The following is a 22,474-nucleotide window of genomic DNA, read 5'->3' on the forward strand; positions in this document are numbered from 1 at the left end:
CACGTGCCACGACACGAGAACGCGTGCTATGTGAGAATCACGGGGGCTGGGACGCTAAGGCCCAAATAGTTCATATTGACAGCTCCCCCAGCCTTCCCTTCGCAACAAAGACTGTTTAATTATTAGCACATACGATTTTTAATCCCAATCCCTTCATTCGAACATCGTATGCAAGCCTAGTATCTCGTCGATACTCGGAAACGGTTTCTGCAAGGGGCAACCTCGAGACAAACGCGGCAATTCGCAGAACGCTGGTTGCTAGGCGATAAACCGCCCAATTGATCGCTTCTCAACACCCCACCACCGAAAAAAAAACCACACAGCGCATTGCTCCCTACCACAATGCCGCCCAAGAGAACCGGCAAGTCAGCACCCGGCAGCGCACAAAAAGGCAAGGGGCCGAAGACAGCCGCCGCGCCTGTCGCCGATGGAGATGGAACACCAACAAAAGTGCGCAAGACGAAGGGAGGAAAGCAATTAAAAGTCGCAAATACCACCGCCAGCGTCCAACGTACGTTCAACCCTCCACCCACCACAACCCCAATGACCGTCTTACACTGCTCTACCTGAGCAATTCCGCAATCAATCCCCCACAAACTCAATCTAACAATCCCCTAGCCGGAGACCCAACCCCCACAGGCCGTCGCCGCCGCTACAAGCCCGGCACCGTCGCTTTAAAAGAAATTCGCCGCTACCAACGCTCATACGACCTACTCATCGCCAAACTACCCTTTGCACGCCTAGTGCGCGAAGTCGCGCTCGAGCTCCTCCCCGCTGACGTCGGTGCCGAGTTGCGCTGGCAGTCATTCGCTATCCAAGCTCTGCAGGAAGCTGCTGAGGCTTTCCTAGTCCATCTCTTCGAAGATACGAATCTGTGCGCGCTACACGCGAAGCGCGTTACTATTATGCAGAAGGATATCCAGCTTGCGCGGAGAATTCGCGGTGTCTGGGGTGGGCTTGGTTGAGCTGTGTCCATTTATTGTTTCGATTTTTACGGCATTTTTTTCGAGTTTCATATTAATTTCGCGGTGTGGTGGTGGCTTTCATCTTCTGTGGTTAGGAGAGAGGCCTCGGCGGACATTGCGGGCGTATTGTGGGCACGGAGTTGTCCTTTGATTTTTTCTACTGTTTCGGCCAGTTTCCGCTGGTCGAGCTTGTGCCTGTGACTGCAGGCTGGTTTATACCATGGTGTTTGTACATTACGCATGGATGTCGGGTGTTCGTGTTCTTTATAGGGAACGAAGCAATTCATGATCTTTCTAGGGTGGTGTGATATACACGCCCTGAGCTGAATATCAATCTTTTCAAGTCGGTGATTCCTACATATCACTACATAAGTAAAATTTCTGTGCTTGTGGTACCGAAAAGATATTTCTTGATTCGCCAATAACACCATCTACTCGCATCCCTGTGTCAACAAAACTGTAGAAAATATCAAACGCCTTCCCTAGTACTAGTATCCATCAAATGGTATCGTAAACGAGCGCCTCCCTTAGAGCATTTCTGAAACAAACGCGAAGGACCAAGACATTAGGAAAACAAAAAAGGTATATCATGTTTATAGCAATAGATAAAAGCCAATCAGGCGGGACGTCTCAGAAGAGGCGGAAGACCCGAGACTAAGCGTTGGCCTTCTTCGCGGACGCTCTGCGCCTCTTCGCCCTTGCCCTGTCTCTCCAGAGTCTCAGCCAGCATATCGTCGGTGACGCTGGCCCACATACGGTCATTAGCTCGTTTAGCCATTGCACGGCCGGCTCGAGCGCTTTTCTCGGCTTGCTCACCGACCACACCGCGGAAGTACTTCCAGCTCATGAATGTTAGCGTCATGCAGGTGATTTGACTGTTGCTGATTGCAGTGGCGGATTGCAGAGCTTGCTGGAGGTACTGTTTCGTTTGGATGGTTGACTCGGAGTGAACAGTTGCGCAGACTAGGAAGTAGGCAGCTTGTATGTACTTATTTGGACTACTTTGGCAGAAGGATTCCAGGGTTGCTAGAACGGCGCCGAGCAGAGAGTGCGACGGGTGACTTAGATCACGGAGAATAAGCACTGTGTTGAGGCTAGCCAGGATGCGCGTATCACGACAGGGGTCATTGCGTCCTGTTTTGCTAGTAGTGGGGTTTAGTGACAGAATTGGGGATTGGAATATGTTCAGCGCGGCCTTGAGATCGCCAGTTGCCTGCGCGATGGTACCGGCGGCATATTCCATCAGACATTCAATGGTGTCCGGAAGGCTGGAATCAAGCTCTTGGAAGACTTGTCGAAGATCGTTGAGAGTCTGGCTGGCAAGATCCCAATCGGTTCGAGCACAGGCCAGGAAGACTCGCTGGAGAAGAAGGTTGCAGTAAAGGGACTGACGCCACTGAACCCGACGGTTGGCATTGACCATTGATTCTGAGATTTCTTGGGGGGCCTTAAAATTGCTTTGAACCATGCGAAGCCCTTCCTCAAGATATTTCTCTGCTTTCCGGCCATCATACGAGTTCTTGGCGCTGAGCGTGATTGAGCTTAAGAAATAGCAAAGCGCATAAAGATCGTGCTGAGGAAGCCAGTTGAAGCTTAATAGCAATGTGCCATTATGAACCTGCAGGATGTCACCTGTGTCAATGGACGACGGCCCGGCGGATTTACCGTTGAGAGGGACCGAAAATGACCCATCGGCACGCCAGTTGCTGTCACCGAGTGTTTCATCCATCAAAGCCTGCATGGCCTTCAACTTTTGTCCAGACTGGTTGACGTCGTACTCTAGAAGACTGCAACAGATATCGACCATTTGAATCAAGGTTGTAAGTTGAGGAATATGGCGAAGTTCATCATTCAGCTGATGGCTTCGCGCGGCGGCTACAGCGCGCTGCGCCTGCTCGATAGAATCGGAATTTGTCGCTTGCTGCAAGTGCGCAAGTGACTCAATGACAGCCGCCATCGCTGAAACAGCCTTGTCCCCGTTACGACTGGCCATAGCCGTGATTTTGTGAAGATGATGTAACGCCTGCATGGAGTCTTGATGTGACGGAGATGACAACGAGAGTGATACTCGGAGGAAACGAAAGGCGTACTCCCATGCGGCATGGCGGTACGCTTCCACATCCTGAATCATCCCATCGACCGCTTTCAGGGAAGCTTTAGGGTTACTCTTGTGCAGCATTCGTGCCAGAAGGTGCTGCATGCTGTATTTCAAGTCAAGCATACGGTTTCGTTCACAAAGGTCGATTCCTTTACTCAATGCTGTTTCCGCTTCGATATCATTGTCTGTTTCTTCGAACAATGTACGCGCATAGCGAAGTCTAACAAGGGCTTCTTTGCGAGGTTGCAATCGCCAATTCTTCAAGACAGCCTCCAAGCAGCCTAATCCGGTAGCGACCAACTTGTAATATTCCTCGACGTCCGTCTCACGAGCGGTCAATGAGGTTGTTGTTCCACGAGCGTGAGCAGCATTTAGATATTCATCAGCTAGGGACAATAGCAGAACCTGATAGTCAACTGGAGGCTTAGTAGACTTGGCAGGCATGGGCTTCCCATGTTTTTCAATATTTGGTTGAGTCAGCTGCCTCTTCTTTTCAATATGTTGTGGTTGAGGTTGTTTCACCGGAGTCTGGTTTTGAACATTTGCTTGAACAACAGGAGAAGGAGCTGGGATCATGACTTGCGGAGTAGCATGTGTCACTGGCGATGGAGCAGGCTGGGGTCGTTTCGGCGTTGCAATAGGCGTAGAAATTATTTTCTGGGGCTCCACTTTGGGAGAGATCATGGATGGCGTGGGTTCAGATTTGATAATAGGGTGTGTTTGGGGTATATGGACATTGGCTTGTCCTTGATTGGGTTTGGTGGTTGGTTTAGGACTAATAGGAGGCGGGGCAGGAGCAACATGAACAGGTAGAACTGGCGGTGGAGCTGGCAAAGCATCCGGTGGTATTTTGGAAGGACTAGCACTCGGGACAAAAGGCGGTTCGCCATACTGAGGAGAGAGCTGGGTGTATCGAGATCGTGGAGCAGTAGGCAGAGGTTGTTGTACAAACAGTTGAGCTGGATTGACAAACTGATGTTGCAGCTCTTCTTGTTGGATTCGAGGCGCAGGCGGGGGAGGAGGCGGTTGAGGGAGAGGGGGGGATTGTAGTTGAGGGAGAAGTTGTGGTCTAGGCTGCGGTGCTGGCTGTTGTACTGGCTGTTGTACTGGCTGTTGTACCGGCTGTGGTACTGGCTGTGGCACTGGCTGTTGTACTGGCTGTGGCACTGGCTGTGGCCGTGGCTGGAGAACTTGTTGTGGTGATTGGAGCGGCTGTTGCGGGGGAGTTTGCGGAGGAGGACGCGTTTGCTGCTGCTGTGGATGCGGCTGTGAAGTATATGTTGATGGGTATGCAGAAGGATATGGTATCATAGCCGAAGGATACATTGCTGGCTTGCCATAGGCATCGTATGGGGGCGGCGGAGGAACGGCATTATTGTACAGTATCTGCGGGGGTATTTGCCCGTGTTGATACTGCGGCGGCGGGAGATAATGAGGGTATTGGCCGGGACCAGGTGGTGGGAAGCTCATCGCCCCGACAAACAGACAATACTCGTATAAATCGAGTATGAAGTCGAATGCGCGAGATGGTGAGCGTGGATCTTGTCGGTCCGGAGAAACCCCAGGGCGGTCAGCTGATAAGGGACTTCGCGATTACCTCGACTCTTCTCCAGTACATGTAAACTTCACATCTGAAAAGTCATGGCAAAGCCGTCTTTAATGTTTGCAATTTGGTTATGGCTTGTGTTCTCGTCTCGTTCAATGAGATACTTGGTTAAGACAACGCAAAAGATATCCAAAGGAGTCTCACAAAGAACCTTACAAAAGATGTCCAAACGAAGAGACACTATGGTGGCCATCACTTCTTGTCTGAATGATTGAATTATTTGACAGTGCGATTAAATAATTGATCTAACCAAAAGAATAAATAATCTAATGTGCTGAACCGACGCCCTATACAATATATACTGAGAAAAGTCGGAAACGAGAGAAAAATCGAAAATGAGCGAAGAAATTAACAATGAACCAATTGGTCCACCAATTCCTTATGGCCTTGCTCCCAAGGCCTCTCTTGCAGCTGAACAAATCCGTTAAACCATGTTGATGTACGTGTAAAGTTGGTTGATGGGTTGGTTACCTATTCCGGAATCGATAATTTCCTGTTCTATACTCGGCGCGAATGAGAGCGCTGGATGTTCGCGGACTGTCCAAGGACACAACTCATTGCAGTTTTCGACACTGACTAAAGGTTCGGCTGGATGAATGCGTTGTGCTGCCCAAGCAGGATCAGGAGTTGGACCTGTCCCTCCGAGGCTTCTTTGGGTCCAGAATGAATATGTCGCTTTGCCGGATTTTTCAGAATGGAATGGTGCGTTTCGTGGGCACGTCAATGTCGTGTTACATGCACTGCATACCGATATGCGCTTACAAGACGAGCAGAATGAGTCGAAGAGGCGGCATATAGTGGTTTGGTGAACGCTTGAGAGCCACAGGTCGACTGATCGATGTGCACACCCGAACCGTGGTGTCATATAATCTTCCTTACCAATTTGGCCCGACTCGGTGGTGAGTTGATATTCTGTGCGAATAACAAGCTGGTTGTCGTCATTGATTTCTGGAAACAAAGAGGTCCGTAGCTGGGTTGGCCCATACTGCTCGGTGCAAGTATGCCAGCAGGAGCGCTCGTCAACAGGACTTCCAAATTCTGATCCCAAGGCTTGCAGCGTCACCTGCCGCACTCGAACATGATCTGCGAGGTCAAGTTTGTCACGGAAAGTTAATTTCTTGCATGGGCACAGGTCGACAACCCCTGCTAACTCTCCAACATTGCATGTTCGATTCTCTGACTTTCGCCTTAACTCTCTGGATGAGAATGCAGTTCGAGGATGGAGTTTCAAACACTTGGAGCATAGCTTCCAGCGGGAGTTTTCCAGCAAGTTGAGAAATGACCACCGGGGTGTGACAAAGTTATGTCCATTGCGATAATGATGGAAAAGCGGCGCAAAGTCCCGACTGAATCGGAGGGATTTTGAGAGCAGGATCTCCCCAGATATTGCGAACATACGCTTGTTGGTCAGGGCAAGCGCAGCCTCCGGCAACACTGTCAGATGGGATATGATCTCCAGCAACAGCTCGGTAGGTAATTCCATGAGGTAGCAACGGCCATGGCCATCCTCCTGCTGCTTCTTCAGTCGTTTTGGGGACCAGGATAGCATTTTGATGATGATCTTAAATTTCTCTGTGGCTCGGTATAGACGATCGGACATGTCGGACGGGAACTTTTGTATTAAAGTCATGGGTGTCAGACTGATCTTTATTTGGATTCACAGTCATTCATAAGGTGTTTGATGACCAGGCCTCATGAGAGAATTGTGAATCAATAAGATAGAATGGTGGCGTTCGAGTGTTGAACTATCATGTTGTAGTAGAGATCAAACGCATCGTGTGACAAACAGTGCGCTATCAACTTCAAAGGAAAAAAGAGAAAGGATATGGATCCGTTGACCTTGAAATAGTCTGCTAAAAGATAAAGATGCACGGAAACGGACCATGGGACTGGGTCACAAAAGATAGGTGTTAATGCTATCAGCATTACATATAAAGAAGAACAGGAACTGATCATTGGTGGCTGCAGCCCGTTCTTTGTCCGATGATCCATATGCAGAACACCGGATATTTCAACATTTTAACCCTCCATCTATCTTGGTTGCCTTTTGATAAGCACATTGCTATTGTCGGAAGACATGGGAGGGGTTTCCCCTGTGCTTCACGCCGGATGTGAATCTAGGGCTTCCGCATGCGGAACGCAGATTGCCGCATTAAGCATCATATCTCATCATCACTTCATTTTCGGAATGCTCCCAACTTTTCCCAACTGCACCATGTCAAGGGTGCTTTTCTTGAGTCAGATCTGAGCGCAGGTCTTGTATGCGCTATGACATCGTCAACTGACTCCTGGCGTCTGATAGAAACGCCAACATGAATCAGGTGTACCTGTTGCAGTCCGAGCGCTCATAATCATGACTAATCCATATTTAGGCCCAGATCACCTGACAAATATACATAAATCATATGTGACACGTGCAATGGGATAAAATTAGCTTAGTCACATTAAGCCTTGCACAGGTGGGCAGAAAATCAGGGGCCTAGGCGGAAAATCCAAACATAGAGTTTTGCCGAGGTCTATTCTGATATCAATATTGTTGGCTTGGATCCTTGGATCAGATATTTTGGATTTTTGCATTGTTATCTCAAGCCGGTTTTTTTCCTTTCTCAAGAGCATATAGAAGTTGAGCGACCTTCATTGGGTTATCGAGTCATTTACTCAATTTGAGCATTTTTTTTAGTGCTTACACCCTCATGCTCGACCTCATCTCAACGCTAAATACAATCCCCCTATCAGTCCTATTATCGGGGCTGATTGCTATGGGTTTGATTTCATGGCTTCGCCCTAAGGGCCGCATAGCTTTCCATCATGCCAAAGACAATAAGTTGACATTGACCAAAGTTTCCGGCGCTGGGGGCGTTAAAGAACAAACCACGTTCGTGGATATCTGTCGGTCTGCAACACCAGAAACATGCAACTTAAATCCTTTATTGTTCAATGGGCACCTACAGACATGCTGGACTACTATGAAACACGACAATGTTCCCATTTACTACAAACGTAAAATGTTCGAGTCGGATAGCCCTGCATTCACAGGTCATTATGCCATGGATTTCGTGGTTGCACCGTACGATGTTCCTGAAGACCCGGAACTTATTGATCAAGCGAGAAAGTATACCCAAAAGTCTGGTCTGCCGCCACGCACATCGTTTTTCACTCAGGATGAATTTGCGGTGTTGCCCTCAGACGACACCAAGCCCATGCTTGTACTTCTTCACGGTCTGAGTGGTGGCTCCCATGAAGTATACTTGCGGGAAGTTCTAGCACCGCTCGTGAAAGATGGTGCGTGGGAAGCATGTGTTGTCAACTCGAGAGGATGTGCGCAGACAAACATCAGTACCGGCGTTCTCTACAACGCTCGAGCCACCTGGGATGTTCGCCAGTCTGTGAAGTGGCTGAAGGCGCAGTTCCCCAACCGCCCTCTGTTTGGAATTGGATTCTCACTCGGTGCCAACATTCTCACTAATGTATGATCCCCTGCAAAACCGATGGCCTGCACTCTATACTGACAAAGTGTGTAGTATTTGGGAGAGGAAGGTGATGCCTGCCAATTGAAGGCAGCTGTGATTTGTGCGAGCCCGTGGAACTTGGATGTTAGCTCTATGACATTGCAAAGCACCTGGCTTGGCAAGGAGGTATACAGCAAAACCATGGGCACGAGTATGAAGAAGCTCTTTGAGGCGTGGGTACCTGTCTATTCGGCTGATGTGAAAAGTCAACTAACCACATGAAATCCAGACATGTTGACCAAGTCTCCAAAAATCCTCGCATCGACGTCGATGCGATAAGAAGCATTACTTACCTTCATGAGTTCGACCGGTAGGAAGAATTCGTTCTGCATCTCAAAATGAGTACCATCTAACATGCAACAGAGCCCTGCAATGTCCAACGTGGGGCTACCCCACCGAGGGAGCGTATTACCGTGATGCCACATCCACCGATTCCATGCTTGCCATTAGGATTCCTTTCTTTAGCATTCAAGCAGAGGATGATCCTGTAAGCTATGAAGATCTTTCATGTTAACTGTGGAAAGATGGCTGACTTTACTAGATTGCTTGCCGAGAGGCTCTGCCCTACCAGGAAATGACCCAAACACCATATGGAGTCATGTTGACTACATCATGGGGTGGCCATCTAGGCTGGTTTGAGCTTGGAGGATCCAGATGGTTTGTCAAGCCGGTATGTATCCATCAATTGGCTATTGGCATCGGAACAACTTCACACTAACTCTCCTTCAGGTGACAAACTTCTTGAACAAAATGGCAAGTGAAATTGACACTAGTATTCCTGGTGTTGTCGAACACCCCGAAAGACTCCCCGGAAATATTGCCAGCCACGGTGGTGCCAACAAAGAACCCGACATGGCACCTAAGCCTGACTTCGTCTCAATGCGACGCAAACTCGCACTACCTTTGGGGCTGTAATTGGCTTCCCCCCAAACATTTCGCCCTCGCAACCAACTACTACAATCACCATGCTCGAAAGCGAGAGGCCATTCATGGTTTACAATGGAGGAACCACAGCATGGACGGTATTTTTGCAAATAATGTTTCTGTTCCGGACATAGATTGATAAATTGGTGAAAACGCCGAACCCCGACATCTAAGTACATAATCAAAATATAGACACAAATCTTCACTTTTTTTTCAAGCAAATGCAACGGTCTTCTTCTTTGATCGCCCGGGCTTCGAGATACTATCCTTGATACTCGTCGCCTCAGCGGCCTTGTCGCCCTTGCCCTTCTTCTTTTGCCGGATGGAATCCTTGACGTCGTCGAACTTGTTCTTCCTTTCCTTCATGCGGGCCTCGGCCTCGGCTCTCTTTGCCTCGCGGATCTCTTCTAATTGACGTGCCTTCATCATCTTGGACTCGATTTGGCCTTCCTTCTCGGCGTTCACCATGGCGAGAATTGTCATCATGCCCTCCTGTAGACGATAGTATTAGTACCAGACCTTTATATAGTGCAATCAAAAGAACAGAGCATAGTAGGGAAAACGTACGGCATCATCGACAAAAGTCTTGCCCTTCTTCTTTCCCTTGGGCTTGATCACTCCAACGGGTGTAATTTGGTTCAACTCAGGAAGATCCAGCTCCTTCTCAGTGTATACTCTCTTCTTCTTTTTCTTCAAGTTTTCTTGGACAGTGCGGGGCTTGGTCTTCTGTTCCTTGGCCGGGGGACGCTTGGGAGCATCTTTCGATTTGCTGACGCGCGAGGCAGACGACAGGGAAGATTTGCCTCCCTTTGCGCCTCCCTTTGCGAGGCCCTTGGCACCTCCAACATTAGGGCCTTTGCTAGGAGCCATTTTGTAGCGATTGAGGAATTAAACGGTTGATTAAGTTGAGTCGAGGCGGACTGAGAGTGGGAGGAATGCAAAGATTGACAAGTTGGCGAGAAAAGAGTTGGAATTACTTCAACAACCCAAAATTATTCCAATACCTCTGCGACAGAATCAAAGATATCAAAAAATATTCGACGAAAAAAAAAACAAGAGCAGAGAAACCTCGCGCAGACGGTCCGATAATCCCCAAATTCGCAAAGATTTTTTTTGAAAAGGCAGGCGGTGAGCCGGGCCCATTCCACCACCAACCTCAGATCGAAACCTCCACCCTCATAGCTCAGGAACCCACGTTCAATTCTCTCCCGTCTCTCTGCACCCAGTGATTAAACTGCACTGGATTGAGTGGGCACTCAACTCTCCTCACAAAATGACTATCAACCCTACCTACCTGGCGCAGCGCACGCGCTCCTGTACGTCTCTTCCACGCCCGATGCGTTCCGCCGTCCACCCGGCGGGATCGTCAATGGAGTCTATCCCACTTGCGAAAACGTGCTAATATATATCTTCATCTTCTAGCTGTCAACTGGGGCGATGCGAAATCCCGAGTCCTGAAGTCGTACCGTGAATGGCTCCGCGCGGTCAGTCTACCCCGAGATCCCCGGCCGATACACCTTCTCCCTTGATATGCTCCTTTCCTGCATTCCAGGCGGATACCGCAGGAGCGGATTGATCAGTGGCTCTTTTCTCTGGCTTACAGGCTATAATTTGACCCCGCAACGGACTCAGCTAACATGATATCATCGAATACAGTCCCCGGAGATCCAGACCATGTACTCTCTGGGCATGCCCGTTTCAGCTATCCGCACGAAGATCCGTCAGGAGTTTGAGAAGCACCGCTACGTCAGCCAATTGAACGTCGTGGATGTGCTGCTGTACCAGAGCCACGCCGAATTCCAGGTTAGTCTAGTCCAACCTTTCTGTCTGGGGATATATGATATCTCTATTCGACCTGTGGATTGTTTCAAGAAGACAAATGCGAGAAGCAAATCTGCTTCCGCTTTGTCTTTATTTCATTATGCATTATTGAAGTCACCCCGCAATTCTAGGATAAAATGCTGACATCATTTCAATGTAGGAAACCCTTAACTACTGGAAGCAGCTTTCTCATGTCATGAAGTACTTCCGCCCAGAAGAAGATCCTGGTGCCCGGCTACCCCGCAACTTTGTGTCTGGTTTCCTCGAGGGTCGCAATTAAAACTCTCTTTCTGCTCTTTCTTTCTCTCTCATTTCCTATCCTCTTCATCTCGTTTCTGGTCCGCGATGTGGCAGTTAAAGGCACTGCGCCATCGATAGACATGATGTGTATATATTGTCTGAATAAGCCATTCCATTATCTTATTGCGTTCCTATCTATGCCGATAGTTTGTGCATACGCCTAGTTTCGAGACTTGATGCTGAGCCTATGACAGCACAGACTTCTTGGCAATATTAGGGTCGTAAAACGCAGCACACGAATAACTCCTCTATCTTCATCAAGTATTTCTTATAAATGTATATACTAAAGAAATCAAAAGCAAGCACTTCTAATGCCCGAGATAGAAAATGTACTTTTCCCTCTACCCAAAACGCCAATTAAATAATACATATGCAAATACACCACCTCATGCCTCCATACGGTTACCACTCTCCGCATTGAATTGGTCACGCGAAGCAGTGAACTTCTCTGTTACGACATCGCACAGGTCCATCAGATCATTGAAGCCTTTCTCCAGAGCCTCGAGAGCAGTAGTAGAATCTGAAGCCACGCAGTCAGTAAACATTCCAACATTCCGACAATACACAAGAACGCAGCAGGACATACCGTTAGTCTGGATGCGGACGTTCATCTTCGGGTCAGAGGGGTGGGGGATGGTGTAGCCGCAGAACTCAACGGCGGGGCTAGTCAATAAGTTAGTGATGATGTTCTCCCCAGACCAGATCGAGGTTTCATTTCAATGCTTGCGAGAGAAAATCCGGTATGAAAACTGAATCTATCTTCGCAATCAAGTGCCTCGCGATACACTCACTTCTTCATAATTGCGTACCGCAGCGCATTGCCCATAGTGTGGCCTTCGCCTTCGAACTGGAATGAAGCGGCGGTCTCGGTGGCGCCGGGGAGCTGGAGGAAGTATGGTGTTAGCTTGGTGCTTCGGTAGACAAATCCAGAGCTCAATCCTGAGATTGATTCGGATATTCCAGGCGGATCAGATACGTACCACGACAATCTGTCTCTCCTCGAGGATGGGGTCATTGGACTGGGGTAGGTCGACAGCCTGCTCCTGCTCTGCATCGACCATGGACTGGTCGTGGTCTTGGGAGTGAATGGACCCAGGCATTGTGTTGGATTTATTGAGGGGTGTGAGGTAGGTGGTGATCTAACAGGTTCGACGCTATGTCGAGGGTTGCTTGAGTGGATGCGGGAGTTTGGGTGGGTGGTTGGTGGTTGGGTGTGTCAGGATTTGCAAGACAGTAAATTGATGTCTTTGCTGTCGTTTAGCTTGGAAGTTCGGTCGGATTTTTAGCGTAACAAATTTGCGCGATCTGGATCTCCAAGTCGAAGATTATCTCGAAGAAAAAAAGGTGGGTTATCGATAGTCGGCTCTCACCGCCTGCTGTTTTTGTCATCTATAGAACTGCTTTGTGAAGATGTAGTATTTTGTGAAGATAAATGGTGTGGTCATTCTTTCTAGAGAGCTTATCAATGCAAGGGTTATATGAAAATGTCATTTGCATATTTCTATATTTGGAAAAGTCACCCAATCTACATATATTCTCGCAAGACAGTGGATCACTATATGTACCGCCTATACAGCCTATGCCTACATGTACACATCAACCATTATCCATTTATGTAACACTACATATGCACATAATAATGTTGGAAACGTCAAGCATATATTTTTTTCCATTTAGAGCCTCTCCACATACGCGGATATATACTTCCCAATGTAACAGTATGCAGTTATTCCTTACTGGTAGGTACGTACATACTTTGTACTCACTTGAGTAACAGGGTTCCAAGATTGGTAGTCTGACAGGGTGATCAATATGCAATGATGTAGTTGCTGATGTAGTATATGAACATTTCATCTCAAGGTCTCTCAGATAGATTAATAAGAGATTTAGAGTCTATGAAAAATTTCAATAGTGTTAATAGTACAATTTATGAAACAACAGGTTCCAAGGTTAGATAGTATATTTTACTACTAGAGAGAGATAGCTCAATAAGAAACTATAGGCCATTTGTCATCCGGTAGACACCGGGGCACAGACAGACATCGGAAACACCTGTTTAAGAATTGCACAGATGATATGCGAGTCTAAGGCACGCACCCCTGGTCTGTGCTTACGCAAAAATCCCAGGTAAAATCGAATAGACGAGTACTAATATAAGTGGTAGACTTGTTATTAGGATAGTGTGTATTACTTATTACTCTAGATAAAGTAATAGTTTATTGAAATAGGGTAAGGCGTAAGCTAACATCTACTTAAGTACTTACTCCGTACTCCGTAACCTGAATCAAATTTTCCTTGTTCAGTTTCAGTTTCAGTGCTAAGTGTTTTGGTTGGTAGGGTGTTGTACACGCATGGGACAGGTGTTGGTTGGTGCCCCAGTGACTGATTTTGTGGACGCCACACACTAGTGGCCCCCTTTTGATATAAGCGCCCGCGGCGCCCTGTTTGACATATAACGCTGTGCGAGTGGATGGAAGTGATGTGACTATTTTTTGTCCTTTGTGTGCCGAGTCCACGGTGTATCCTAGGGGGATTATGATTCGATAATTTGAATATCAGGATGGTGCTAGTACTAGTAATACTTATTTGTTTGTTATACTAATGTTAGAGAAATGGGATCCACATACTGTAATAGGCGAATTATAGAAGTGGAAAGTCGAACGGGGCTGGAAATATAACTATAATTTTAGATATTTTCAGGTGTCAGTTTCTGGAACTATTGAATAGAGAAGTTAGTAGTACGGAGATTTATATAAAAGTAGTATACTCCTACTTTCTCTATATTTCTCTTCTCTTTAAGTAAAATACTTCTACTCCGTACTCCGTACACTACTACTATACATATCAATATAAAATAAAATAAAATGAACTGGTGGACCCCCCTGGAACATCCATCTCCCAGAAACACATCGTGTCTCAGTTGGATCCACCGGGGGTGTTCGGGTATCTGGTACTTAGCTGGGGTCACCGCTGATGCCTTGTTCCCCTCTTTGTACTTCTTAAGATCAACGTACTGTGTACATTCTCATAATACCTCCGTTACCTTTTTTTAACTTCCCCCTGGATAGCTTGGGCGATCTCTTTTTCTTCTATTTTTTTTTTCTATTCAGGGCCCAGACTTCCCCCCCTCCCTCCCTCGCATTTTCTTGTCCATTTCTTTCGCTTGTAACTCTGGACTCTTTTTGTCACACTGCCGCCGCTTAACCGCCCATCTCTCCTTCTTTGTGGGAGCTTCTTTAGTACTCTCCGACTTGGATATATAGACCGAGAGCTGGCCGATCCCACGTTTCGATCGGCTTTCCGGATTTCACCCGCATCAACTCCAGATGCCCTTGCATAAGGAGATTTATCAAGTGAATACACAGTGAACTACAAATACTTGCGCCATCTTTCGGGTCGTGATACCCTATCCGGAGCTACTCAAATCATCTTGTCCGTCGACCATGTCCACCGCAGTGGCATCCGCATCGGCGGCCCCCTTGTCATCACCGCGCCCTCGCAACCCCAGCCCGAGAAACCTCCCGCCTTTAGCTCCTCCGAATAATATCCCGTCCAATGTCTCTCCGCCCCGGATATCCAAAAGCCCCCAAAATGGATCCGCGGCACACGGTTCCCCGACCGAGAACAGAGGTCCAGCGTCTCCGTAAGTCGAGAGATTCACGGAATCGGAGCTTCACATACTAACTTTATCCTCAGATCTCAAGGCAGTGCAGGCCCACAGATAACTGTAAAGAAGGAACCAGGATCCCCCCCGCGAATGCAAAGTCGGCCCCGGCCTCGGAAATTAGACCTTTCGACTAGTCTTCCATCCTCCAGTGGTTTGTCCGTCCGCCCCCCGGGAGGACCCTTGACAGCCTCGATGCACCATGTAGGCCTAGCATGTCTATCGCCTGGCTTTCAGACCCACGATCCGATCATGCGAGAGCAGCTGCAGCGCAGCCTCTCTGTACGGGATCAGCAGCGGTCGATCATTGAACAGCGCATGCAGAGATCCGCCAAGGATGATGGTCCAGATGGCGTTAAGCCTTCAGAGTCGAATTTGATGGGTATGCCCAAGACCGGCAAGCGCAGACCGGCGGGCCTGTCCATTGTCCCTCCATCCGCCTCCCAGTTCGCAAACGAGCGAGTTATCCAATCTGCTCCGCTACACCAGACTTTCACTGGCAGGTACCAGCCGCAGCCATTAACCCGCCATATTGTCAACCAGAGTCCGACCTTAGGCTCGACATCGCATATGCACCAGCTGCCGGCAACCCAAACAAACAATCGTCTTCCTCCCCTCTCCGACGTCTTCGGTTCCGATACATTGGGTCGCGACCGGGATTCTGGCCTCGCTAATATACACTTAAACGCGTCAAGCACCAACTCCTCCCAATCTAACAACTTGGCGCCCATGCCTTCCCCTGGTCTACCGGGTAGCATGTCCCAAACCCCCAGCCGACCGCGCGAATATAACTCGGCCGAAGAGGCCGTGCATGAGATGTCCGGTGGACGAGAGGAGCTGCTTCCTCGCATTGTCCATTATGGAGGTCACCAACCTCCCACTCCGCCATCCCCACAGATACTTCACGCAGGCCCCAAGACCGCGCCTCTTGCCCCAGAACCCCCGGCGCCCCACGGTCCGCCTCCTGCCTCGTTTGGTATGTTCGCCCCGTCCGACGTTACGGCACGTCGGCGCCCTCGGAGCGAGTATGAACAGGATAACGGAAGTCCGCCGCTGGGCCATGGCCCCGACTCTTACCGGCCTAACCCAGCTACTATGCCCGGTCCACATTCTTCGTTCCCTGGACCTTTCGGTGCAGGAAGAGACTCGCCCGAGACACAGCGGAGAAAGAAGGATGAATTTTTGGGCCTCTGTGCACGGGCTTGGGATCTGTTTCACTCGTGATACGACATTACTTTGTTAGTCTCAGAATGCCTCTTACAGGGGCCTAGGGTTAGCTCTGCTTTTGCGAGTTTCAAGTAATGATGGAATTTGCTTGAACCTACTTGCTAGCAAATGCCCGACCCAACAGATCATCCCCGATGCCATCTACCTATATCTATTATCATATCTGAGGAATTTGCTGTCTTGGAATGCAAAGACCTCACTTTGGTGCTATATAAAGTCCCAGGCAATCATTTCGTCTCATTGGCAAGTCCAACCCAAAACGATTCAATGCCCGGGAAAATGTGAATGTCCACTACCCCCCGACTCATCCTGGATGATTGAGTCGGGAAATCCTTCCCACCATACCCACCAATGATTCTTGGATCAATATCATGTTATTTATGCTATGACAGTATCTACAGGGCTTTTTGGCACCCTGTAAAATTTCGTGTTCGGGGGTTCTTTTCTGCATCAAGTTTGCTTTTGGGCGTTGGCGGTTCCATGCTTCGTACTATACCTTTTGAACTTGTTTTTTTTGGGAGATAAAGCATTATGGTAATGAGTTCGCTGCCTCTTATTGACCTGTGTTGAATGCCTTCTTTTATTCTCTTTGCAATCTTTTGCTATTGCTGCTATATTGGTCCTCACCTCTGAGACTGGTAATCCTAATGCATTACACCTCACTCAAGAATACCCGTGGACATGTAGACAAACATTCAATATTCATATGCATAATACTATGTGCTTTTCATTCACAGATAAATGAACGCCCTAACCCAGTACAGAAAAAAAGGTCTACTCCAATCTCCGCCTCTTCCCTCCATTAGGCATGCCCCCATCATCACCACCACCCTCCGCCCCTCTCCGCTCCCAAGGCATCTCCTTCCGCTCCTTAGAAGTCAACTTCTTGCGTCTCCTCTCAAGAGCCTTTGCGCGCTCCCGTGATCCCATCTCCTCATACTTCCGCTCAAGAACCTGCTTCTGCAACTCCGAGTTCTTGAGATAGTACGGGTTAGCCTTCTTGCCCTCCCGAATCAACTGCTTCTCCCGCTTCTTATGCTCAGCCTGCACCTCCGCCTCACGCTTCTTATTCTGCGCAGACCGCATCTTATCCTGCATCCGTCGGACCTCCCCCTTAAGCTTCTCCTTCTGCTGAAGATTCTTCGTCTTCCTCATCTGCTCCTTCAGATCATTAAGCTCAGACTCCCGGTATTCGTCCAGGAACGCATACGCTTTCCCGCCATGCGGGTGCTTCCCGACTCCACTGTGGCCCATAACGGCCGCATCGAAGCGCGGGTCGCGGGATCGCGGCGCGGGAGGAAGTTCGACTGCTGTGCGCTTGCGCGTCACGGCCCGTTTGGATGATTGCTCCATCGGTGCGTGCTTGGAGGATCGGCTCTTCTTTTCTTTGGATTTGGATTTGGCCGCGGCTTCGAGCTTTTGTTCGCGTGCTTCGCGGAGCTTCGTGCGGATCTCGTCGACTGTTGAGGGTGCGGAGTCGTCTTTCGGTTTGCGCTTGTCTTTGCGGTTCTTCTCGCGCATTGCAGCCTGGGCTTTGGCGAGAGCGCCGAAGGAGATGTCTGCTAGTGAAGCTTGGAAGTCGTCGGCGTCGTCGAGGTCAGATTCCGGCTCTTCTTCTTTGTCTGAGTTGCTGGCTTCAGAATCGGAGCCTGTGCCTGCATCTTCAGCTTCGGAGTCATCTGCTGGCTGGATTGTTTGTTAGTTGTAATCATAAAGTGGATTTGTGGTTGGCTTACTGAATGAATGGAGCCGTTCGATTCGCTATCAGAGCCAGCCTGCGAGCCTTCGTCGGAACCTGATGCCTCGGAGTACACCTCATCATCATCATCTGGCCGAGCTCGCACTCGGCGATTGAGCATATCGGAAATAGCCATTTTGTTGTTGCTGTCAGTGAAAACCCCCGCGGAGGAAGATCTCTCAAAAAAGAAAAATATTGCCGCTGGGGCGGTGAGAGCGATAAGCACTGATTAGATATTTTTCGCGATGACCCCATGCGAACAACCTTGGAACGTTCTTAGCCAATTTGCTTTTGATGTTCTATAGATGTCCCTGCATTTTTTGCGCAGTCGAGACTTCCCTCATTTCCCACTCATAAATTTCTCGTCGCCTCACTCTCATCCTCTTCCCAAAGCAGCCAATCAGGTATTACCGCCACTACCATTAGCTACGTGGATAGCATGTTCGCCAATTGTTGATTTATTCTGACTTGTTTTTAAACAGTTTCTCGCAATACCAAATTCTGGCTCTCTGAACTCCCAACTGAGATTCTCTACTTTCCTCTCGTCACGTCCCACGTCCTTCAAGCTGTCTCGCGCATACAAAAAACCGAGGCGTGCGTCTTACGCCGCTGATCTGGAATACCAGTCGATACCCCAGTATGCCGATTCAGCTTATTATCCAGTGAATATGGACCCAACATTAAGACAGAACGGACGGGGGCACAGCCGGCCGGCTCCCTCACACGGCGGCTCTTGGGAACGTAATGCGCACACTCGGGATCCACATCGGAGTGTGAGATATGGGGACTATCCTGTACAAGGCAATCCTCCACCGTCGCAGTACAATTCTACGCCGAATATGAACCCAAATTTTGGGTATCAGATTCCACAGGGTATTCAAACATCACAACCCTATCAATCTAGGAGCCACACTCCTGCCATGCAACAGCATGCCCAACTACAAATACCTTCAGGACAAGGCCAACAACAATTCGGTGCTTTGAATACTTTCCCACAAGATCCAATGGGCATGGATTGCTTCCAAATGGCGCAGAATATGCCCTGGATGTACCCCGGCTTTGATAGCGGGATGTCATTTCCACCCCCATTTCCTTTCCTCCCTTTCGATAGGAATACCCCACTACCCTTCCAAAACACCCGACCTATGAGCACAATGGCCGGCAGCGTAGCACAAAAGCTCACGCCTGAGCCCCAAAGACAAAGATCGGCAACACCGATAGTCAAAGTCCCACTTGCAACACTGCAATACACAAATCAAGCATCACTGAAGCCACAGAAGACAGAAAAGCGACCTCTCCTCGTCATTCTCGATCTCAACGGCACCCTCATCTACCGAAAGGCGCGGAAATTCCCACCAAAATTCGCCAGGCGCGCCGGACTAGATCACTTCCTAACCACGCTCATCGAAAACTACAAAGTCATGATTTGGTCCAGTTCCCAACCCGCGACTGTGAACGCAGTCTGCGAGCAGATCTTCCCAGGTCCCATGCACGACTCCCTCGTCGCCCTCTGGGGACGCGACAAATTTGGCCTCACCGCTGGCCAATACAATAAAAAGCTCCAAGTCTACAAGGAGCTGCACAAAGTCTGGGCGGATGCAAATATCCAAGGCTCATTCCCAGGAAACGAGCATCTAAAAGATCCCCCTCCTTCATCACCAAGCGCCAAACTGCCACACCAGAACATCAAGCAGAAGCGCCGTGAAACCGAAGCTGCAAACCTCCCCGCGGGCCACCGCTGGGATCAGACGAACACCATCCTCATCGACGACAGCAAGATCAAGGCTTCCAGCGAGCCGTACAATATCCTCGAGATCCCGGAGTTCAACGATGATCCCAATATCGACGAGTCGAGGCTCTTCGCTAAGGTCCTCAACCGTCTTGATTTCCTCGCCCACCACGACGACGTGAGCAGGGTCCTCCACTCCTGGAATGAGCGCGTAGAAAAGGGCGAGGGCACTATTCTCGAATTGGACATCGGGCTCGATGAAGATTCTGTCGACAATGAGGACGGCGGCATGAGTCTCCTCCCAAGGCCGGCGAATGCCGACTTAATACCCGATTTCATGAAGTTCGACGGTTCGAAGGATGTTCCTGCTCCTGCTCCTGCTCCTGCTAAGCCCAAGGCCAAGCCTAAAAAAAATAAGAAGGCTAAAGCAAAAGCAAAAGCAGCTGCCGCCGCCGCCGCTGCTGCTGCCAATAATACAACCCAGAACGCAACCGCAGCTACAATTACAACCCCCGCAATCCCCAGCACCAGTACTGCAACCACCAACCCGCCAGCCACAAATCCAAACCAGCAACCCGAGCAGAAAACAGAAGAACAACAAGCCGAAATCAGACTATCTCGCAAAGCGCGCAAAAGAGCCAAGCAAGAAGAAGCTCGCGCCATTAAGGCCGCTGAAAGCGAAACCCAAACGGCTAACGGCATACCCACGCCAAACTACAACAACGTGACGAGCGACCAGGTCGTCGCTAGCATCGAGTTGGGATTAGACGGTGCCGGGATCGAGCCAGAAGTAAACGGTGATGCTGAGCCTTACTTTGGCGCAAGCAAGAGAGCTATTCGTCGCAGAAAGAAGGGCGCAGAGAAAACCAGACTGGCGGCCCTTCTGCAGCAGGACAATGGTCATCCCAATCCTCCTGAGACGGAGCTTGCTGGTCCATTCGATCCTACTAGTTCATCAGAGCCAAGATACAACTTCCGAAAGAGGGATTTCTTTTGGAGCCATAATGTTCCCGAGCCTGGTGCTGAATCTGGCTCCGGCTCTGACTCCGGTCCCGGGGCGGCATTCGAGTCTGCCTCTGCTGCTGCCCACGCTGCCAATGCTGCAAACATCGTGTCAACCGGACTATCGCCCGAGTATCTCCCTCCAGATGCGGATATAACTGCCGGTATGGATCTGGATGTGGCTGAGTATGTTCCGCCAGATGCTGTGATAGTGGAGGCTGTACCTACGGATGCTACGACTATACATGCTAAGACTGCAGATGCCGTGACTGCGCATGCTATGACTACGCAGGCTGGGACTGCAGATGCTGTGACTATGTCGAGACCCAAGCACGATCGGTCACCCTCGCCGGCTTCATCGACTGGGTCGGGGAATTGGCTGCTTGATCGTCTTGAGGAGGGGCTTGGGATTTTGAAGCGTTGAGGTGCTTTAGTCTATTATCACGGTTCATGCATGGATTCTGAGCGTTGGGATCTTTTTTTACTGTCCGTTATCTTGCTTCATCAATATCCTGGACTGTGCATTGTTACCTCTTTTTAGAGGTCTTGAATTGGTAATCTGTATCTAGTAGATGACTCCATACTACGTGTATATGTATATGCATCGTTAACGCATTGGCTCTGCTCTACTATACCAGTCTTGTTTGTTTATTGTGTAGAGTGAGGTAGACTAATAAGGAAGAGTAAATGTAAATGAGGGGAGAATAGTAGATTAGAACATGGTAATATCGTAATCATATTGGTCCTTCTATAGCTATATCTACTTTTAGATATATATCTAGCTCCAAATTCCGCTTCAAATGTTTCTTCCTCCAGTTCCCCTCTAGTCTATATCAATATGAGTTATGCATCAAATGCTAGTAGTTCTCTGTTCGATAGTTATTCACATATTGCAGACCAATAGAACTTGGGGTTGTGTGTTGCTTGATCTCTTCAAAATCATATACGAAAATATTGAGCTCAGGAACACAACTAACCTTCAATCGAATATTTCATCCACAAAGTCATTGAATTACACGAATTTCACTTCTGTGAAAAGGACAAAGGAATCATGAACTACCGAGTCGTTTGAGTCAATAGTAGAGATTTTGAATTAATATACGGACTTAAGCAGTAACCCCTTTAAAGGTTTTCATTCGGTACAACGATCTATGCAACACTATATTCATAACAGTCACCCTCCACCACAGCACAATGCAATACCACTGCGTCTCACCCTAGGCGTATCCATGTGAGTACATATGGGGATTCTTGCGGATGTTCACCTGTGCAATGTGTCGTGGTCTGCTGCATCACCGACAAGCCAATCCCGGTGATTGGGAAAGGACATAGTGGTCTATCACAGTGGAGAATCAGCGGCGCATAGAGGTGAGAAACAGGTTCACCATATATGGATCTGGACAAGGGCAGTCAACTCATGGCGAGGTGTTCCAGAACGGCTGAGTGCCACAGAGATTAGGTAGGTAGAGTAGTTGTTTTGCAGCGCTCTCAGGATCGCAGTTAAAGGCTGCTCTTCCGCTGTGGAAAGATGTGTTTGGCGAAGTATCTTTGCTGAAGATAATTACCAGTCGAATCTGGCCATTTCTCATCCCATAATGCCAACCAGATCTCGTGCTATAATGAAGGGGGTGTGATGAACGTGAACTTGGGACAAAGATGGTTGTGACAGACGAGACAGCCAGTAGTGATACTTTTGTAGCCAACAAGCACGTCGCTTCCAAAATTTCTTAGCTAGCAGGCCTAGTCCAGGATGAGTATACCTTCGATATTCTGTAGAAACCCATAAAGAATTCTCTTTTTCATGTTGCTGATTCGAGGAGTATTCGCAGACGATACATCGAAAGGCAATTTGAGCTTCCATTTTGGATCCGGAGGCATGCAAGAACTCGAG

General features: G+C 48.8%; 10 protein-coding genes across 10 annotated transcripts; 5 read left to right on the plus strand and 5 right to left on the minus strand.

The window, feature by feature from the left end:
• Positions 1-342: 342 nt before the first annotated feature.
• Positions 343-965, plus strand: N7479_002699 (histone H3 family protein; the record flags this gene model as incomplete). The annotated part of the gene is made up of 2 exons (XM_057250396.1): positions 343-511; positions 619-965. The coding sequence occupies 2 exons, from the start codon at positions 343-345 to the stop codon at positions 963-965; spliced, it is 516 nt and encodes a 171-aa protein (XP_057114828.1).
• A 616-nt stretch (positions 966-1,581) lies between these two features.
• On the minus strand, positions 1,582-4,533 carry N7479_002700 (uncharacterized protein; the record flags this gene model as incomplete). The annotated part of the gene is made up of 1 exon (XM_057250397.1): positions 1,582-4,533. The coding sequence occupies one exon, from the start codon at positions 4,531-4,533 to the stop codon at positions 1,582-1,584; it is 2,952 nt and encodes a 983-aa protein (XP_057114829.1).
• Positions 4,534-5,093: 560 nt separating this feature from the next.
• N7479_002701 (uncharacterized protein) lies at positions 5,094-6,218 on the minus strand (the record flags this gene model as incomplete). The annotated part of the gene is made up of 1 exon (XM_057250398.1): positions 5,094-6,218. One exon carries the CDS (start codon positions 6,216-6,218, stop codon positions 5,094-5,096), a length of 1,125 nt encoding a protein of 374 aa, XP_057114830.1.
• Positions 6,219-7,362: 1,144 nt separating this feature from the next.
• On the plus strand, positions 7,363-9,093 carry N7479_002702 (putative hydrolase, alpha/beta fold family; the record flags this gene model as incomplete). Its single annotated transcript, XM_057250399.1, has 6 exons — positions 7,363-8,136; positions 8,191-8,351; positions 8,408-8,488; positions 8,542-8,665; positions 8,720-8,848; positions 8,908-9,093. The coding sequence occupies 6 exons, from the start codon at positions 7,363-7,365 to the stop codon at positions 9,091-9,093; spliced, it is 1,455 nt and encodes a 484-aa protein (XP_057114831.1).
• A 222-nt stretch (positions 9,094-9,315) lies between these two features.
• On the minus strand, positions 9,316-9,972 carry loc1 (the record flags this gene model as incomplete). Its single annotated transcript, XM_057250400.1, has 2 exons — positions 9,316-9,594; positions 9,670-9,972. The coding sequence occupies 2 exons, from the start codon at positions 9,970-9,972 to the stop codon at positions 9,316-9,318; spliced, it is 582 nt and encodes a 193-aa protein (XP_057114832.1).
• Positions 9,973-10,375: 403 nt separating this feature from the next.
• On the plus strand, positions 10,376-11,203 carry N7479_002704 (NADH dehydrogenase [ubiquinone] 1 alpha subcomplex subunit 6; the record flags this gene model as incomplete). Its single annotated transcript, XM_057250401.1, has 4 exons — positions 10,376-10,418; positions 10,525-10,586; positions 10,759-10,905; positions 11,084-11,203. 4 exons carry the CDS (start codon positions 10,376-10,378, stop codon positions 11,201-11,203), a joined length of 372 nt encoding a protein of 123 aa, XP_057114833.1.
• A 406-nt stretch (positions 11,204-11,609) lies between these two features.
• N7479_002705 (DNA-directed RNA polymerase core subunit RPC19) lies at positions 11,610-12,323 on the minus strand (the record flags this gene model as incomplete). Its single annotated transcript, XM_057250402.1, has 4 exons — positions 11,610-11,743; positions 11,810-11,886; positions 12,015-12,106; positions 12,204-12,323. The coding sequence occupies 4 exons, from the start codon at positions 12,321-12,323 to the stop codon at positions 11,610-11,612; spliced, it is 423 nt and encodes a 140-aa protein (XP_057114834.1).
• A 2,343-nt stretch (positions 12,324-14,666) lies between these two features.
• Positions 14,667-16,111, plus strand: N7479_002706 (uncharacterized protein; the record flags this gene model as incomplete). Its single annotated transcript, XM_057250403.1, has 2 exons — positions 14,667-14,866; positions 14,920-16,111. 2 exons carry the CDS (start codon positions 14,667-14,669, stop codon positions 16,109-16,111), a joined length of 1,392 nt encoding a protein of 463 aa, XP_057114835.1.
• Positions 16,112-16,888: 777 nt separating this feature from the next.
• Positions 16,889-17,988, minus strand: rrp36 (putative pre-rRNA processing protein; the record flags this gene model as incomplete). Its single annotated transcript, XM_057250404.1, has 2 exons — positions 16,889-17,800; positions 17,851-17,988. The coding sequence occupies 2 exons, from the start codon at positions 17,986-17,988 to the stop codon at positions 16,889-16,891; spliced, it is 1,050 nt and encodes a 349-aa protein (XP_057114836.1).
• Positions 17,989-18,520: 532 nt separating this feature from the next.
• Positions 18,521-21,007, plus strand: N7479_002708 (NIF domain protein; the record flags this gene model as incomplete). The annotated part of the gene is made up of 1 exon (XM_057250405.1): positions 18,521-21,007. The coding sequence occupies one exon, from the start codon at positions 18,521-18,523 to the stop codon at positions 21,005-21,007; it is 2,487 nt and encodes an 828-aa protein (XP_057114837.1).
• Positions 21,008-22,474: the final 1,467 nt, after the last annotated feature.

Source organism: Penicillium vulpinum (genome assembly GCF_028829585.1).
Source record: "Penicillium vulpinum strain IBT 29486 chromosome Unknown utg000001l_segment0_segment0, whole genome shotgun sequence".
NCBI lineage: Eukaryota > Fungi > Ascomycota > Eurotiomycetes > Eurotiales > Aspergillaceae > Penicillium > Penicillium vulpinum.